The 18,037-nt window shown below is 39.5% G+C and overlaps 1 protein-coding gene across 2 annotated transcripts; it reads right to left on the bottom strand.

The window, feature by feature from the left end:
• Window positions 1–2,305: 2,305 nt before the first annotated feature.
• Window positions 2,306–17,788, bottom strand: ZNF789 (zinc finger protein 789). Of its 2 annotated transcripts, XM_006913355.3 has the most exons (5): window positions 17,647–17,788; window positions 15,237–15,314; window positions 10,395–10,521; window positions 5,827–5,940; window positions 2,306–4,687 (listed from the first exon to the last, which is right to left on the bottom strand). In XM_006913355.3, exons 1-5 carry the CDS (start codon window positions 17,695–17,697, stop codon window positions 3,675–3,677), a joined length of 1,383 nt encoding a protein of 460 aa, XP_006913417.1. In that variant the 5' UTR covers window positions 17,698–17,788; the 3' UTR covers window positions 2,306–3,674. The 2 variants fall into 2 exon arrangements, with proteins under 2 accessions (XP_006913417.1, XP_024903540.1); XM_025047772.1 differs by lacking the exon at window positions 15,237–15,314.
• Between the last annotated feature and the right edge of the window lie 249 nt (window positions 17,789–18,037).

Here is an 18,037-nt window from a genome sequence, read left to right as displayed (position 1 = left end):
CATGGTTTTCCTTTTATATAAATCTTATCCGATTTTTTTTTTTTTATAAAGACACCAGATTAGATTGCAGTCCATCCTAGTGACCTCATTTTAACTTAAATCAACTTTTAAAGGTCCTATCTCCAAATACGGTCAAATTCTGAGATACTGGGGTTTAGGACTTCAACATACTCATTTTGGGGGGGGTGGATACACAACTAAACCCATAACAGATGGAAACTGCTAAAAGACCAAACTTAGTTATTTGTTCAATAATTCAGTTTTTTACTGAAACACTTCAAGTCTTTTGGGAAAAAAATATAGGAGGTATTGTTCTGATATCAGATTAATGAAGACTATCTTAAACATATATCGTTGGTGATAAAAAATAGATCCAAAAAGTATGGTTGTTTATATCTCATTCCTGTAACAGTTTAAGGCACATATACATGACTGCCAGGGTGGCTCTCCTCCAAGTAGTCAATCTGATGGCAGCCCTGCCATCTTCAATACACAGCTTCTAAGATCCCCTGGGTTTTCTAACCTAGTCAACTGGAAGGGAATAAAAAGAGCATGAAAATGTGAGAGGGCTTTTATGGGCCAAGCCAAGAAGTGGCACACATCATCTCCACTCATACCTCATTAGTTAGAACTCAGTCACCTAACCACACTGAACGAGACAAGCTGTGAAACGTGGTCTAGCTTTGTGCCCAGGAAGAACAAAAACAAATTCCTAATAAATTGGTAGCAATCGCAACAAGACTCAACAAGTGCTATCATAAAAGATTGATAAATTCAACTACATTAAGATTAGGAAAAGACAAAACAGGAAGCACAGCCCTTGATGATGAAAAGATGCTCAATTACATTAGTGAGAAATGCAAATTAAGCCATAATTAGATACTATTTCATAATTTATGGTTTATCAGATCTTTAAAAAATCTGTCAAAACAAGTATTGATAAACATATAGAATGGCAGGAACTCTCATCTATTGCTGTTGGATGTATAAATTGTTACATATAGTAAAGTTTGGCATTTGTTCTTAAAGTTGAATGTATGCATCTCTTATTTCTAGGTCTTTCACAGGAAACTTAGAGGCACGTTAAAATGTTGTTTCGTAATAGTCACAAACTGAAGCACCTTAAAAGCTCATCAATAAAGTAGATTCATAAATTGTGGTATACTCCTGTGATGGAATACTCAGTATCAATTAATATGATTGAACAATAGCTACACAGAAATACAGATGTTTCTCAAAACACATGTGAAGTGAAAGAACAAGAGTATGATCCATGTGTAAAATTCTAGAAAAATCAAATCTAAGTTACAGAGTGTCTAGACATAGATAGGTTGTATGTGTACATTATACGAAGGAATAATTAGCATAAAACTCATAGTGTTTGTTAACTTTTGGTGAAGAGGGACTTAACTGAAAATTTATTTTGCCAGGAAGTCATCTTTATTTTAAAACTTATTTTAGAATTTTATGTAGTACTTTTGCTTTATACTTGCTTACAATTTACCCTCTTCTTCATTTCCATCAGCTAAGAAATGTTGACAAATGGAGAATCTATCTTGATGAAGCTACAACTGAGAATGAGTTTGAACAATGTCTAGACTCACACAGCTATTGTCAAAACTTGAATGTGAGTGGCGTAACTGTCATACATATGGCCACATTACATGCGATTTTCCTTAACTGTAACCCAAGTATGTAAAAATGAGAAAATAAAACATTTATCAATTTTCATCTTATTTAAATTTTAACATAGTTTTTTAATTTCTAGTTTAGCATTTTTAGCTAAAGTAGGCAAATTAACATTTGTATTTATTTTTCCCCTTGCTTTAAATATGGTGAAAAAAGCATCAGTGATCTTGTCAAGAAAAGATATGCCTTTTCTAATCCAGTGGAATATTCTAGACTGTTGATGCCAGACTCCCCCTACCTTCACTGAATGACTGATTGCTCAGTCTACCAAGGAATGGAGGACAATGGGTCAATCCCATTAGCCAAATAAGAACGCAAAAACTTGTGCATTTCTTCCCCATTACCTTCTATCGAGGGCTAGTTTGGAACTCTTGCCTTACTGCTGTTAACAAACTGACATCAACTTTGCTAATCTATACTCTCGGTCTGACAACTGTTTATCTTTTCAGAGAAGGCAGAAAGCCTTCCCTACTTTCTTGAGGTGGGGGCTCCTTTCTCCCAAAGCAAGTTAGTTCAGCAAGGCTTTCAGATCCGTGTCATCCCTTACTTCCTCCTTTGAGTCTCAGAAATTTGACTGAAAAAAATATTTTCAAATATTTTATAGAGGTCATTAATATCGAGAAAAGAAGTCCTTTTAATTTAGTTTTAGAGAAAGAAGTGGAGCCAAATACAAGTTCTCTGTGTTTCCATAAGAAGTCTTTAGGAGCGCTTTACAGTGCTGTCCAATAAACCTTCCTGTTGATGGGAACATTCTTTATCTGTGCTGACCTTGAAAAGTGAGGTTTGACTGAGGAATTTATTTATTTATTCATTCATTCATTCATTTAATTAAAATAGCCTCATATGGCTAGTGGTTAGCATATTGAGTAGTGCAGCTCTTTTCTTCCTCTTGGGAGAGATGTGGCTGATTATAGCCATGTTTCATGTATCCTTTAGTTGTGCCTTCTTTATTCTGGAAAGCTGGAAGCTTGTGCATTATAGGAATAGGAGAGATTTACTTACTTATTTTTTTCAGAATAGATTTAATAGCCTGGGCTAGACCTCTGTGTACTCAAGCCCTCTTCTGCTTTTCATAGGTCCCCATCTCCCAAGGCTGTGTTAAGGGAGACTTCTCTCTCAATGGCTTATTTCTTCATCAGTGAGAAGTTTCAACTTCTTAATTTTGCTTAGGGAAATACAATTTTGCAGTCTTTTCTTCTAGCCAATTCATGACAACCAGTACAAAAATACTGATTTGGTATTTTTGAACCCAATATACAATCTAACACTAATCAATACTTTCTTCCGGCAAGGCTTAAGAGTCCTCAATTTTATGGGGTGCCATTTGCTTTCTTCTCATTCTCAATAGAACTCTTTTACTTTTATATGCTGGGTAAGAAATGGAATTGGTGGGAACAATAATAAATATAAAGAAGAAACTAGAGGGGACTTGAATGATATGACAGGGTCTAAATAGCAATTTTTAATGCAGACCTAGAGTGATGTTTCGATTATTAGAATTTCAAATGGGTTTCTTGTATTGGTGACCTACAGTAGAATGTAGTAGCATGCTAATTTAATTTTATAAATAAATTTTAGTAATTCTTACTCCCGCACTAGCTACTAGTGAGTGGCATTTACTTTTAGTCTATGAATACCAGGTCATCTTTTCTGTATGAAACCAAGAAAGGCATTCTTAAATCATTCATGATCCATTAAATGGTCTCCAGCCTGTGGGACCACAGAGCAAAGCTACAATGTCTCCTTTCTGCCTTAACTTGATTTGGGGGAACTGAGGTATAGAGGTCTCAAGGGAAACTGGACATAACAGCCTATCATATTGTCTATTAAGTAATTCTGGATTACAGCAAGCTTACCTACAAAAAGAGGGTCCCCACAGAAAAAAGTTCAGTTCTTATTTATTAATTTTCATCAAACAATCAAACTATACATACTTGTATGACGGTTAAGTTCTGGTATTTAAATGGTAGCTTTCCTGGTTAGTCTCACATAGATATATGCTCTTTGTGAGTGCCCTGATGCTTAATAAAGCTTGTACGCCAACTGAAAGATTTCCCACATTTGTCACATCTATAGGGTCTTTCTCCATTGTGAATGACTTCATGTCGACGAAGATTTGACTTGAAACTAAAAGTTTTTCCACATTCTCTACATTCAAATAATTTCCCCTTGGTATGGGTTCTTTGATGCTGAATGAGATCTATATTCCGACCAAAGAATTCTCCACAGTCACTGCATTTGTAAGTGTTTTGTTTACTGTGAATTTGTTGATGGCTCTTAAGGGTTGAATTCCGAACAAAGGCTTTCCCACATTCAAGGCACTTATGGGGTTTTGCTCCACTATGGATTACCTGATGTCGAATAAGCGTTGAATTCTGACTAAACTTTCTTTCACATTCACTGCATTTATAAGGTTTTTCTTTGGTATGGATCCTCTTATGTTCAACAAGATATGCCATCTGACGGAAAAATTTTCCACAGTCATGACATTTATATGGCTTTTCTTGAGGGTGACACTGTTTATGGATAGTAAGAGCAGACTTCTGTTTGAAAGCTTGGCCACATATGTCACACTCAAAAGGGTCTTCTGAAGTGTGAATTCTCTGATGTCGAACAAAATTTGCCTGACGCTTAAAGACTCTTTCACATTCATTGCATTCATAAAATTTTGCATTTGTAAGAATTTGCTTATGCCTCAAAAGTAATGATCTCTGATAGAAGGGTTTTCCATATCCATTGTATTTGCCCTGCTTCTTCCTTGTTTGAGCATTCTGATCTTGAAAAAGGTAAAGGTTTTGAAGGAAGTCCTGGTTGCATTCATCACCAACAGTAGGGAGTGTAACTCTGTAAATGTCCACAAATTTGTTACATTTAAGTAATTTTTCTGAAGACGTCTTTGCCATCTTCTGCTTTATCACTGATACCTTATATGACTCTAAATCTTCAGAAATTTTCTGCTTTGGAATCAGCTTTATCATCTGGTATCTGGCTTCTGAACCTAGTGAAATAAAAAGGAAACATATAACCGACCTCTCCACTGCAGAAGAAAAAAGGGAAAAGAAGCCAATTGTTTGTGATATAAGATACTCAAATAAAGCTAAGACATGTTTACTTAGTTATATCATCATACTAAAGAGGCCAAAATTCTGATTTTTTATAGGACTCTCAGCTTTCATAACAGAAAGAGCTCTTGATATCAATCAACTAAAAAATGAACAAGTGTGTCAGAGAACATGAGAACCAAACGAACCCAACTTACCCAACAACTTACTATGGGTATTCAGTAGTGTCACATAAATGTAGGAGAGGTAGCGTCTTATACTTTCTAGATAAGCATGTTTTTAATAATTCTGGGAGAAACAGCTCCTTAAAAATGGAGAAAGTGTAAGATAGAATAGAAAAGGAATCAGAGGGAAGTAGATATAAAAGCTAACAGAACAGAACATTGGTTCTCGATCAGTAGTTTTACCTCTCGGGGGCCATTATTTGACAAGGGACATTTTTGGTTGTCACAACTGGATGGTGCTATTGGAACCTAATGGGTAAAGGCCAAGGATGTTGCTAAACATCCTACAATGCACAGGACAGTTCCTCCACAACAAAGAATTATCCAGCCCAAAACGTTGAAGTACTTCAATTGAGAAACTTTGGAGTAAAGGGATGTGGGAAGGGGTAGAAGCAGCAACAGGATTTAGTAAGTAGAAAAAAACAGGTACATCAAGAAATACCGAGGAATGTGGAAAACAAAAGGAATGCAGGGAAACAAGAGAAAGTAGAAAGGGTAAGTAATGAGAGTAGAATAAAGCAGTATCTAGGATGGCATAACAGCAGTCAGAAAACACCAAACCGGCTGCTTCAGGGAAGTACTTTACTGCAGTAGAAAGAGGATAAGCTTTGTAGACTTGAAATCAAATACCAACTAGCAACCTACTGTGTGATAGATAGCTTAAGCTATGTGTTTCTTCATCTGGAAAATGGGGATGATGGTCAAACCTACCACCTTCAGAGGGCAGTAGGGATGAAGTGGGAGAAGATATGCGAAACACCTGGCTCAGTATCTGGGCCACAGAAGGGGCTTCATTAATGTGACTTCCCTTCCTGTTTATGATTTCCACTTGACTGGGTCTTCTCACCCACCTGGGCAAGCACTACTGGAAGACTTCCTAGTCCCAGCTCTTGGTAGATCCAGGATCCATGGGTCTTCCCACTGCTCCAGCTGACAGATCACCTCAGGTTTGGGAAATTGAAATCCTACTCATGAGAAGTAAATGGGATGTGGTGGTTAGTGAGTTACAGACAGATGTCCTAGAGCTCAGTTTAACCTTTGGGTCTACAGTAGCAAGCAGAGATAAGGACGATAATCAAAGCGCTGGCACAATCTTTGTGAAAATTTGGCAATCTTTATTGACAGCCTGAATGATATTCACACTTTGGATGTGGTAATTTCACTCTCAGAAATACAGCCTAAGGAATAATAAGGACAAAAATTAATGTTCCAGAGATGTTCAGCAGAGTTGTAACAACGCAAAACTGATATAAACTGTATGTTAAGAGGAGAGTAATTAAAGCATAGAACATTAATACGACAAAGGAAAAAGTATTAGGCACATGTTAAAAATTCATGTGTTCAAAGAATATTTATTAAAATAGGAAAATGTTCCTTGGATATTTTAAAGCAAAATACAAAACTCATATACAGTATGATTCAAAACTCATATAAATTACGATCTAAGTTTTGCTTTTTAAAACTACATGTATATGTGTATGTACATAAGTATATACATATATGAAAAAACTAGGAAAAAGTAAACCAAAATGTTGACAGAAATTATTTCTGGGCAATAGGCCTGCAGATGACTTTTACTTTCTTCTCTATTATTTAAAAATCATTCAGTAATACGTATATATTAAGAGACTCGAGAGTGCCCACACCCTTTAACTCCAAAATCCAGTCCTGGGAATATACCTCAGGGAATAATCAGAAATTCATGTAAGGATTTATAGTCAGAAATATCCATTAGAACGTCATAATATAGAAAATGATAAATGCACAAGCAAACCAACAAACACAAAGCCACTAAACATTCTTAAATGAGAAAATGAATAAATATTATGGATCATACAATAGAATTACATTAAGATCATTTACTATATTTATAGGGGCTTTTAATAACAGGAAAAATGCTGATGCTATAACATTAAGGATTTTTTTTTCCAAATTTATTGATATATGATAGACAATTAGCTGCTCATATTTATATTGTACAATTCAATTAGTTTTTTTCTCAATTATAGTTGGCATACATAACGTATTTGTTTCAGTTATGTAGCATAGTGATAAGAGATCTATATAACTCACAAAGTGATCACCCCACTAAATCTAGTAACCCTTTGTCCTTACATATTATAACATTATTAACCATCTTCCCATGCTACACTCTACATCTCCGTGTTTATTCTGCAAATATCCATTTGTACTTCTTAATCCCTTTGCCTTTTCTCGCTGTCCCTTCAAACACCCCTCCCATCTAGTAGCCCTCAAAATTGTTATCTATGAGTTTATTTCTATTTTTCCATTTTTTGTTGTTGTTGTTATTTTGTTCTACAGATTCCACATGTACGTGAAATCATTCAATATTTGTCTTTCTCTATCTGATCCATTTCATTCAGCATATACCTTCCAGGTCCATCAAGGCAATATCTTGTACCATCCCCTTCCTTTTAGTCTGTGTGTGTCTTTTAACCTGAAGTGAGTCTCTTGTAGGCAGCACACGCAGGGGTCTTGTTTTCTTATCCATTCAGCCACTCTTTTTGGTTAGAGCACTTAATTCTTTTCCATTTGAGGTATTTGTTGATAGGAATGTAATTATTACCATTCTTTATTCTTGTTTTTGATAAATGTTTTTTTCTTCTTAAAGAAGTCCCTCCAACATTTCCTGTAATACTGGCTTGGTGGTGATAAATTCCTTTAGCTATTTTTTTTTTTTTTTTGTCTGGGAAGCTCTTTATCTGTCCTTCGACTCTAAATGATAGCTTTGCTAGATAAAGTATTCTTTGTTGTAGATCCTGGGTTTTCATCACGTCGAATATTTTGTGCCAATACCTTTTGTCCTGTGTAGTTTTTTTTGAGAAGTTAGCTGCCAGTCTTATGGGTGCTCCCTTGTAGGTAACTAACTGCTTTTCTCTTGCTGCTTTTAAGATTCTCTCTTTGTATTTAACCTTTGGTATTTTAATTATGATGTGTCTTGGTGTGGGCCTCTTTGGGTTCCTCTTTCTTGGGATTCTCTGAGCTTCCTGGGGTATGTCTATTTCCTTCACTAGGTTAGGGAAGTTATCCATCATTATTTATTTAAATAGCTCTTTAATGTCTTGTTTTCCTTTGGGTACCCCTATGACACAGATATTTTTACATTTAATTGTGTCCCATGGGCTCCTTAAATTATTTATAGTCTTGGCTTCTTTTATCTTGCCATTCTGATTGAGTGTCCTTGGCTTCCCCACCCTCTATATTGGTGGTTCGATCCTCTTCTTTATCCAGTGTTTATTCCCTGTAATATACTCTTTACCTCAGAAAATGTGTTCTTCATTTCTGACTAGTTCCCTTTTACAATTTCCATTTTTATGTTTTTTATCTCTTTGTTAAAAGTTCTCACCGAATTCACCTACACTTTCAATAAATTCATTGAGCATCTTTATAACCAGTGTTTTGAACTCTGCATCTGTTAGATTGCTTGACTCCATTCTTCCTGGATCTTTGGTCCGTTCTTTACTCTGCATTCTGCTTCTTTGTCTTCCCATTTTGGCTGCCTTTCTGTGACTGTTTCCATATACTAAGCAAAGCTCCTAAGTCTCCCAGTCTTATTAGTGTGGCTTTGTGTAGCAGGTGTCCAGTGGCATTGTCCTGAGAGGGGTTCAGCTGCAGGTCAAGTTTAGCCCCAGCCTGTGCCCCTCCGGGGCCACCTGTTAAGATTCAGCAAGCAATCCACAGATGCTGTGATTATAGTTGCCACAAGAAACCACACCAGAAACTGAAGCCAGCTGTCACCAGTGTGAGTCTTGGCTCTGCTCAGCAAGGAGCATCTGACTCGCTGAGGACACACCTAGATGTGGCTTGGGTGGGTCTGTGAGTTGGGGGAGGCAGAGTTTCAGGGAATCCTCGGGGCAGAGCTACCTCTGTTATCCAGTTTGATGACGTCTCTACTATGGCAGTGCTGAGTCTGCACACTGGGTAGGGGGCAGGGCTCAACAGAGGAATAATGGGTACCTCAGGCACGTCTGTACAGGAGAAAGCCTTGCCTCTGGCCCTCACTCTGACAACTCAGTATTCCCCTGTAAATCCCTGGTGCCCTCAGTGCAGCCCACCCAGCGCTGGTGCTCAGAGTGAGAAAGTCTGCTCACAGACACGGCTCCTTTAAGAGGCGTCTGCAGCTGTCAGCTGCTGCTGCCATACATAGCCTCTGTCCTACTCTGTCCCACCAGCCACTCAGGACCGGGCCGCCTTGCATCTTCACCCCCTCCTACCTTCTACAGTTATAGGGTTATTTCTTATTTCTCTCGTTAGTTGTAGTGCTTCTGTTCATCTTGATCCCAGGTGACTTTTCTTGCTGTTTGCTCCGTGTTTGTCACAACTTTGATTGGGTCGCAAAAGGGACGAACAGAGCCTCTGCCATCGACACCATTTTTTCCCGTCTCAACATTAAGTTTTAAAGGGATTACAGAAGTATACAAATATGCTCAGCTACATTTTTTTTTAAAAGCATAAGGAAAGAAAAATCAAAAGGAAATATTCCAACGGTGTTACCTTTGAATGTTTTCTTCTTCCGAAGCTTCATGCTTTCCAATACCTTCCATGTATTCAAATATGCTCTTAGAATTTTTAATGGGAAAAGAAATATTAACAAATCCAAAGGTAAGTCAACGATCTCATGACAGACTTTGTGCCAACAGTGTCAGTGTGGGGGTCTACAATATTTGATATGTGGTCCTAGAAAGAAAACTATCCAGGAAACTCCTACAGTGGGACACAGCATTGGAATAAGATAAAGGCTGGCTCCTGGGAAGACGAAAGCAGTGAAGGTTCAAAAATGAAGTCGGTTAAGACACAACTAGTGATGTTGCAAACAAAGAAGAAACCCATTTCCAGAGAAAACAAATAAGATTTTCAAGAGAACAAAAAGCTAGCCTTTGGAATCCAAATCAGCAACAATATTTTCAACTCCAAGAGGTCTTATAGATGTGGAAGAGGCCAGTGGGGGTGAGGAACAAACTCTAAAACAAAAGGAAATTATCCCTCCTCCACAATCCTCTATCTGAAAACCTTGAGGCTAGATGTGTTTCAAGATTCAGAATTTTCTCAAGATTTTAGAAAAGTGCCTTGGTGTGTCATTTTCTATTATATACCACCCCTAACCCAACAGGGTTTGGAGCTGTACTTTTAATCAAACACACTGAGATTTCTGATGCAAAAAAACCAAACCAAAACAAAACAAATATGAAGACCAAATGGGAAAAATAAGGATGATAAGTTTCCTGTAAGATGAAATCAGGTTTTGCCACCAATGACTTCCAGATGGGTCTTGTAGCCAAACGAGTTATGAAAACACTTCTGGTTTTCAGAGCTTTTTCTGATTTTGGAATTACAGAAAAGGGATTAAGGACTAGACACTCAAAGCACTCAAAGTCAAATTTTTAAGCAGAGTCATTACCCAATAAGATCATGTTTCTGTAATTCTCCAGCATCACATCTCTGTAGAGGTCCTTTTGAGTCCAGTCAAGTTTGTTCCACTCTTCTCTGGTGAAGTACATAGCCACATCCTCAAAGGACAGCATCTCCTGAAAACACAGCGACTAATTATAGTTTCAATTCTGACAATAACTTTGGAAGCTATTACTATTATTCTATGGGTCAGATTTGATGAGGTAAAGTGACTTAGCCAAGCTCATTCAACTAATAAGTAGATTCAGGCAGGGATCAACTCCAGTCTTCTCACCCCCAGGCAGGCACATTCTTTCTTCTATACTAGAGTTGACAAATTTTTTCTCTAGAGGGCCAGATGGTACATATTTTAAGCTTCTCAGGCCATTTGGTCTCTGCTGCAATTATTCAGCCCTGCCGCTGCAGCAGAAAATAAAGCCATTGGAGGACAGGTAAGAGAATGGGTATGGCTGTGTTCCAATAAAACTTTACTATCAGGTCAATATCAGCTTGCTGACCCCTGCTCTATACAATACTAACTTTTATAAATAATATGTTTCTTCTGCCCAGGTCCCCATAGGGAAGAGGTGGCAAACACAAATGAGGTTACTGAGGATAGCTTTGTATGCCCACTAGTCACAAAGAAATGGAGAAGCTTCCCGGAAAGCAACAAGGCCTGCAGAAGTATGCAGGGGCTGGCTATGCTGGGGAAGAGGAAGATAGGGGGAAGGATTATTGGAATCCAGAAAGTTGTTGGAGAGGGTACAAGGCTGGAGGCAGGGCCTTGGAGGAATGCAGCCACTGATGGTAAATGTAAAGGTCAGTCTCCCAGGGCACAGCCCAAAGTGGGGAAAGGTAGAGAGTATATCCAGAGAGATAAAGTGTTCATCACAATGTACGCAGTAGAAGTTTCCATTTGCAACTGTGTGTTCACCTCATGTGGGCCGAGAATGGAAGGTGTCTCATTCATATGCTATTGCAGCCCTTGGAGCAGAGGCCTGGTTGTCTACCAGCATACTCTCTTCTCTTACAAGGCATTGTGTGGGTTCAGGGAGTATTTTTACAAAACAAGGGTGCTTGGCACCAGGGACCAGGGAATCCCACCCCCATCCTGAGAAGCTTCCTGTAGCTCCTTCTGGAGTAGACATTGGAATCTCCCAAATTACATGGCCTCTCTCTCTTCCCTACCAAACCTGCCTTCCTCCAGCCCTCTCTCTCACCACCATCCTGAAAATCTCTCCTTTTACTGTCTCAACCTGACCAATTTAGCCATCTGCATTCTCTGCATCTACATAAAGGATAACAAGAATTGGGGGACAAAATGGTTTAACCTCCCATGGAGTTATCTCTGTATATTTAATTTTACAGTTGGGTCCGTAATGATTCCCAACAACTCTTGCTCTCATATTCCTAACCAGTGGTACTCTACATCTTTATCACTCTTGTTTCTTCAAAAAACATTTACTGAGCACCAATAAGTTGTTAGCCTTCATGCTATAGGCAAGTAAAAATAAAGGTTACAGCTCCTGCTTAGGTCACACAATACAGCTACTCAGGCTGTGCACTGCTCAACTCTGAGGAAACCATTCATGGCTGGGTGAATAGGGCTTCCTAGAGTTGCTAAGTGCACAACTGTACAACCCCATAGCAGCTCTGGTCCCTGCCTCGGGGAGTGAATGGTCCATAGGAGGAAGATGGAGAAATCAACATGGTAACAATCCAGTGGTCAATGCCCCGTGGGAGGTAATCAGAGGGGGCTGTGTAGACAGGTAGCTCACTTTCCCTTTCAGAAGGCAATGGCAGTTATGACCAGATAATAGCCCTGGGCATATGCCCTTTAACTCCTCTCACACTCTCCACCACCTCCTCCAGACAGTACCTACATTTTTACTCATCCTTCTTCTTCTTCCTCAGGATGCCCTTCTTTTAATCCCTCCTCCTCTGCCTTTGATTCCATTCTCTGCTGTCTCCTCCAAGGTCTGAATCCAATGAGTCTTTCTTTTCTATACCTTTACCTTCTTTCCCCTTGTGATATTGTGATTTACAGTTAAAAAAAAAAAAAAAGTTTATCTGGTCCTTGTATATTTGCCCTGTTTCTGGCACAGAGCTCCTAAAACCCTTAGAATTTCCTAAATAACAGAAAATGAGCATTATCTAGTAATATCTGGTCTTTTGTCCTCAGTTTCTGAGATAGCTCCAGAGCCATAAAAGTGAAGAAATGTTTTATTACCTATAATAAATCTCTTCCAACATCTGAGTTTACGTTAATGAGGTGACCTTTGGAAAGTCCATAAAAATGGGAGCTGGCTTCCAGAAGAACCATCATGAGATTAGAGGGTAAGAACTTTTGGCTCCCTCCCAACCCCAACTAAGAGGAAGAGAGAGGAGCTGAAGATGGAACCTACCACCAAGGCCAATGATTTAATCAATCAAACCTATGCACTGAACCTCCATAAAAACTGAAAACTTGGTTGCTGAACCCACGGAGGTGCTGGGAATGGCATGCCTAGAGAGAAAATGGAAGCTCTGTATCTCTGTCCACTTATCTTGGCCTATGCATCTCTTCTATCTGACTGTTCCTGAGTTAGATCCTTTTATAATAAACTCATAATCCAGTAAGTAAACTGTTTTCCTGAGTTCTTTGAGCCACTGCAGCAAATTAATGGAACCTAAGGAGAGGGTCGTGGGAACCTCCAACTTATAGCCAGTCTTTCAGAAGCACAGGTGACCAACTATTGTGATTTACAGTAAAAAAAAAAAAAAAAAGTTTATCTGGTCTTTGTATATTTGCCCTGTTTCTGGCACAGAGCTCCTAAAACCCTTAGAATTTCCTAAATAACAGAAAATGAGCATTATCTAGTAATATCTGGTCTTTTGTCCTCAGTTTCTGAGATAGCTCCAGAGCCATAAAAGTGAAGAAATGTTTTATTACCTATAATAAATCTCTTCCAACATCTGAGTTTACGTTAATGAGGTGACCTTTGGAAAGTCCATAAAAATGGGAGCTGGCTTCCAGAAGAACCATCATGAGATTAGAGGGTAAGAACTTTTGGCTCCCTCCCAACCCCAACTAAGAGGAAGAGAGAGGAGCTGAAGATGGAACCTACCACCAAGGCCAATGATTTAATCAATCAAACCTATGCACTGAACCTCCATAAAAACTGAAAACTTGGTTGCTGAACCCACGGAGGTGCTGGGAATGGCATGCCTAGAGAGAAAATGGAAGCTCTGTATCTCTGTCCACTTATCTTGGCCTATGCATCTCTTCTATCTGACTGTTCCTGAGTTAGATCCTTTTATAATAAACTCATAATCCAGTAAGTAAACTGTTTTCCTGAGTTCTTTGAGCCACTGCAGCAAATTAATGGAACCTAAGGAGAGGGTCGTGGGAACCTCCAACTTATAGCCAGTCTTTCAGAAGCACAGGTGACCAACTACACTTGTGATTGGTATCTAAGAAGGGCAGTCTTGTGGGACTGAGGCCCTAACCTGTAGGATCCTAAGTTAAGTCCAGGCAGAGAGCATCGGAATTGAATTACATTGCAAGGCACTTAGCTGGTGTCATGAACTACTTGATAGATGGAAAAACCCTGCGTCTGGTATCAGAAGTGAAGTGAAGTGTGAAAGTAGAGAAACACAGGAGTGTTTTTTCCTAAACATTCATTCCTCTACTAACTCCCTCCCCTTAGCCAGCAAAACTGCTAAAATCTCTCCTATTGTTAAAAAGATGTTTCTCGTGCCTTCCTTCCCCTCTGGTTTCTACTCTCTCTCGTTCCCTTACTGGACTACCTTCTGTAAAGAAAACTGCACACTCGCTTCCAATCACTCCACAACTTAGCACCTGGATTAGGCCTCTATAGCTCCTCTGAAACCATTCTTTTAAGCCACCACCCTCTCCCCCCGTGAGGGCCTAGTTGGAAACACAGGGAAGAGTAATGTAGTTAATGTAGGAAGTCAGAGGATTTCATAGAGAATATGATTTTTGAGTTGAGTCTTAAAATATAAATAAGTGAGTTTCCTGTGGAGGAAGAGAACAGGAAATATAAAGAAATGGAAGAATGGAATAACATTGCACATTCTCTGGCTGTGGGGGAAGGCTGGAGATGAAGCCGAGAAGGCAGGCAGAGCTTCATAACATGCAGACATGCCGAAGCAATATGGTCCATCTGCTGCAACTCCAACTCCCTCCCTCCTGATCAAGACTGTTCTTTCAAAATTGTTGCAATGGCATCCCAGCTTGTCTCCTTACTTTCAAACTCAACTTCTTATAATTACCCATCATAATGTTACAAATTCATTAGCTAAGTTTCCATTATACCCTTTAATACTAATAGATCTGAATTTCTTTCTGTGTTAAAAGAACTTACATATGTACCTCTCCAAACATCTTGTAAATTCCTTCAGTTAAGAGTTTATCTCCTAGCACCAAGTATGGTATCTGGTATACAGCAGGTACACAGTAATTTTTACTGATAGAAACAATGAACAACTATGGTAACAATAGCTAAATATACAGAGTGATTAAAATGTAACTAGATACTAAGCAAAGTACTCCACGTATGTACATACGTTATTTCATTTAATCCTCACAACTCTATGCTATAGGTACTACTATTATCTTATTTTACAGATAAGGAAACTGGCCCAGAGAACCTATGTAACTTGCTGAAAGTAATACACCTAAAACAGAACACGGATTTGAACCTGTCTGAACTCCAGAGTTTAAGATCTTTACCTCACCTTCCAAGAAGGAAAAATCCCCAAATTGATAAACATGGCTCAACCATAAAAAAGGAGTTAAAGCCATGTTAATGAGGCTATAATGAGGAAGTGGAGGAGGAACCCAGCTCACCTTCCACGGGGCTGTCAGGAACACAGCTTCCATGGCCTGATCTCTGAGATGGGGCAGGATCCCAGCTACCAGGCTAGGCTGAAGGGAAAAAAAGATAACCAGTAAGGCCAGTCCAAAGTTGAACCTCACTCCCTAGGCAACTCTGGGACAAGGAATTCCAACAGGGCCAACAAACCTCAGCTGTTTGGTGCTGGACTATGTGATAAAATGAAAGGAGCCACTAGAATAGTCTTTTTAGTAATTTCTGAAGCTGATCAATTTCCAAAGCAATATCTAAAAGAATCTATGGCCTTGTTCTCCCCTTCTTCCTAGATTATGTTCTGTATTCATTGAGAGACTGAATACATAAAGGAATAAAAAGAGATAAAAACAGCACTCTGACCTGCAACCTGAAGCAACTAGGCCAAAACTCAAACTACAACCAATGCTGCAATATGCCCTAAATCAGGACTCGGTCAATAACTGCAAACTTATCGCTAATATTTAGCCTCCAATTTAGGACCAACAGAGAAAGCTAAACATGCTCCCTACTATCCTACCAGCTAGGATGTTTTGATTCTATTAATCTAATGTGCTCCGGCTTTCCCAAGATGACAAATTCCAAACTGAGCATATTTCAGCTTTCCCTTTTTATCACTGTAAAGCTTTCCCTTTCCTCCCTTGGAGACTCTGCAATACACAAGTGATGGTGGCTAACTGACTCCCTTGCTTATAGCAGGTTCTGAATGAAAGTGTTTGTTCTTTGGGTGGTCTTCATTTATTTCTATATCATACAGAATCAGCTCAGGGAGTGTAAAAATGATTTTAGGGCAGTAATCTGAGACTTTAGGCTACCTATTATATACAAGGAGGTAATTATTGTCAAAAGAAATTCAGCTTTACTTGCTATGAATTTTTTATTGCGTGAAAAACAAACTGCAAACAAGGAGATCTCAAAACTCATAAGCATTAAGAAGCTTGGCTCTAGGCAGTTTAAAGTATGTGAAGGGTAGCAGAATGCACCACCCCCAAATATGTCCCTTTGGAATATTATTTTGAGCTGCAGGCACTTGAAAAATAGTAAATGTAGAAAGAGCCTTTCTGTGAACTCCCCTTATCTGCCTAAAGACAGATCCTCCAAAAGGACTAAAAATTGTCTTAAGTCCCTTCCAGGGAGTTTCATCAACCAGGGAAGATTGACTCTTGTCACAGGAGATAAGAATAGAAGTCAACAGTACACCCAAATTTTGTCACAAACTATCAGACCTCTTCTCTCTTCTTCTAAGGGCCCCTTCGTCTTTTACTCTCCTCTAAGAGGCATACACCCTCCCACCCCTTTCCCTATTAAGACGGTATTTAGGCCTGAATTCTAAGCCAAGCCCGGAGTTGCTCACTTTTCCCTGGTTATCTCTCATATATACATGAGGTATAAATGTTAATAATCTTATTTTTCTCTTAATCTTTTATTGCAGGGGTGTTAGTGAAGAACTCAGAAGGGTTGAGAGAAAATTATTTTTCTCTCAACTCAGAAGGGTTGAGAGAAAATTATTTTTCTCTCGACACGAATGAGGAAGCACCTTTTTTCCACTGTGATTGGTTATTAGAGACTTATATTCCTTTAGAGTAGCAGTGCTGTACAAGCTTACTTCTTCGCAGCGGAATGGCTAGGAAGATGCAAGGTCACCACACAAGAAAGCTTAACTTTCATTTCAGGACCAAGTCAGTATTTGCTGGAAATTAGCTATTTAAGTTCGGGTTCCCCAGCTATGAATGGTTGGCCTAGGGTTATATCCAAACTGTGGCCTCCAATTTAGCTTTTCTTTAACATATAAATTCAATATTGTTACTCTCCAGGAGTACACGTGATGGGATGCACATGATTTTAATTTTTCTTGTGCTTTTCTGGCTACCGGTGAACCTTGCTTTTTCTGTAAGTGCATGTTTAAGAAAGTCTCACACAGTTCATGTTCCCTAAAAACATTGTGTGAAAAGACACTCTGCCTCTTAAGCAGGAAAGGGCTCCAAAAAACGTCCTGATATGGCCCCAACATTGAGGAAAGGACGGGTATATTATCTACTGTGAATACTATACATCTGGAACTCAGAATCTAAAATGCCACTTCACAATAATGTGAACCCCTCAAATTTTTAATCGTATCTCGTTTTCTCCTATAACAAAACCAAACAATAGTATCAACCAGGCAATCAAGAATCGGATTCTTCTTCCTTAGTGCTGAAGACGTGACAGCGCGTTACATATTCAAAAGCTGGCGTCTTCGGAAAGACACTCTGTAAACGTCCTGTGACTTCCCCTGAAGGCCAGAAAGCGCGGGGGCGACTCCCGAGCCCTGACACCTTTTCGTGTCGGAGCCACTGTGGCTTCCGTACGGCATGCACCCCTCTCATCACACTAGCTTCTTTCTCCCCAAACCTGCTTGGCGCCTGCTCCAAGAAGTCTTAACTGTCCACTTGCAGCGACCATGTGGGCTGGTCTCCCCTCTCCACGGTCCCAGCCAGCCCGGGTGAGTCCTTACGCCCCTTGTCAACCCCCACCTTAGGGAGCTAAAACGGAAGTTTCCCCCGCCTTTCCCCCGCCCACTAGCGCTCACGAGCAGAGCGTCCCCGCCAGTGTACCTTCTAGGAAGCACGGAGGCTTCGCAACTCTATGGTTGTGCCTCGTCCTCGTTTCAGGTACCTGATGTGAACTCTAGAGTAGAGGACCCCAACGCCCAGGCCACGGACTAATATAGTCTGTGTCTTGTTACGACCTGGGGCAGGGTAGCAGGAGGTGAGCAGTGAATGAGCCAGTGAAGCTTGTATTT

This window comes from Pteropus alecto, unplaced genomic scaffold (assembly GCF_000325575.1).
Source record: "Pteropus alecto unplaced genomic scaffold, ASM32557v1 scaffold20, whole genome shotgun sequence".
Taxonomy (NCBI): domain Eukaryota; kingdom Metazoa; phylum Chordata; class Mammalia; order Chiroptera; family Pteropodidae; genus Pteropus; species Pteropus alecto.
This window is presented reverse-complemented; position numbering and strand designations above follow the sequence as displayed.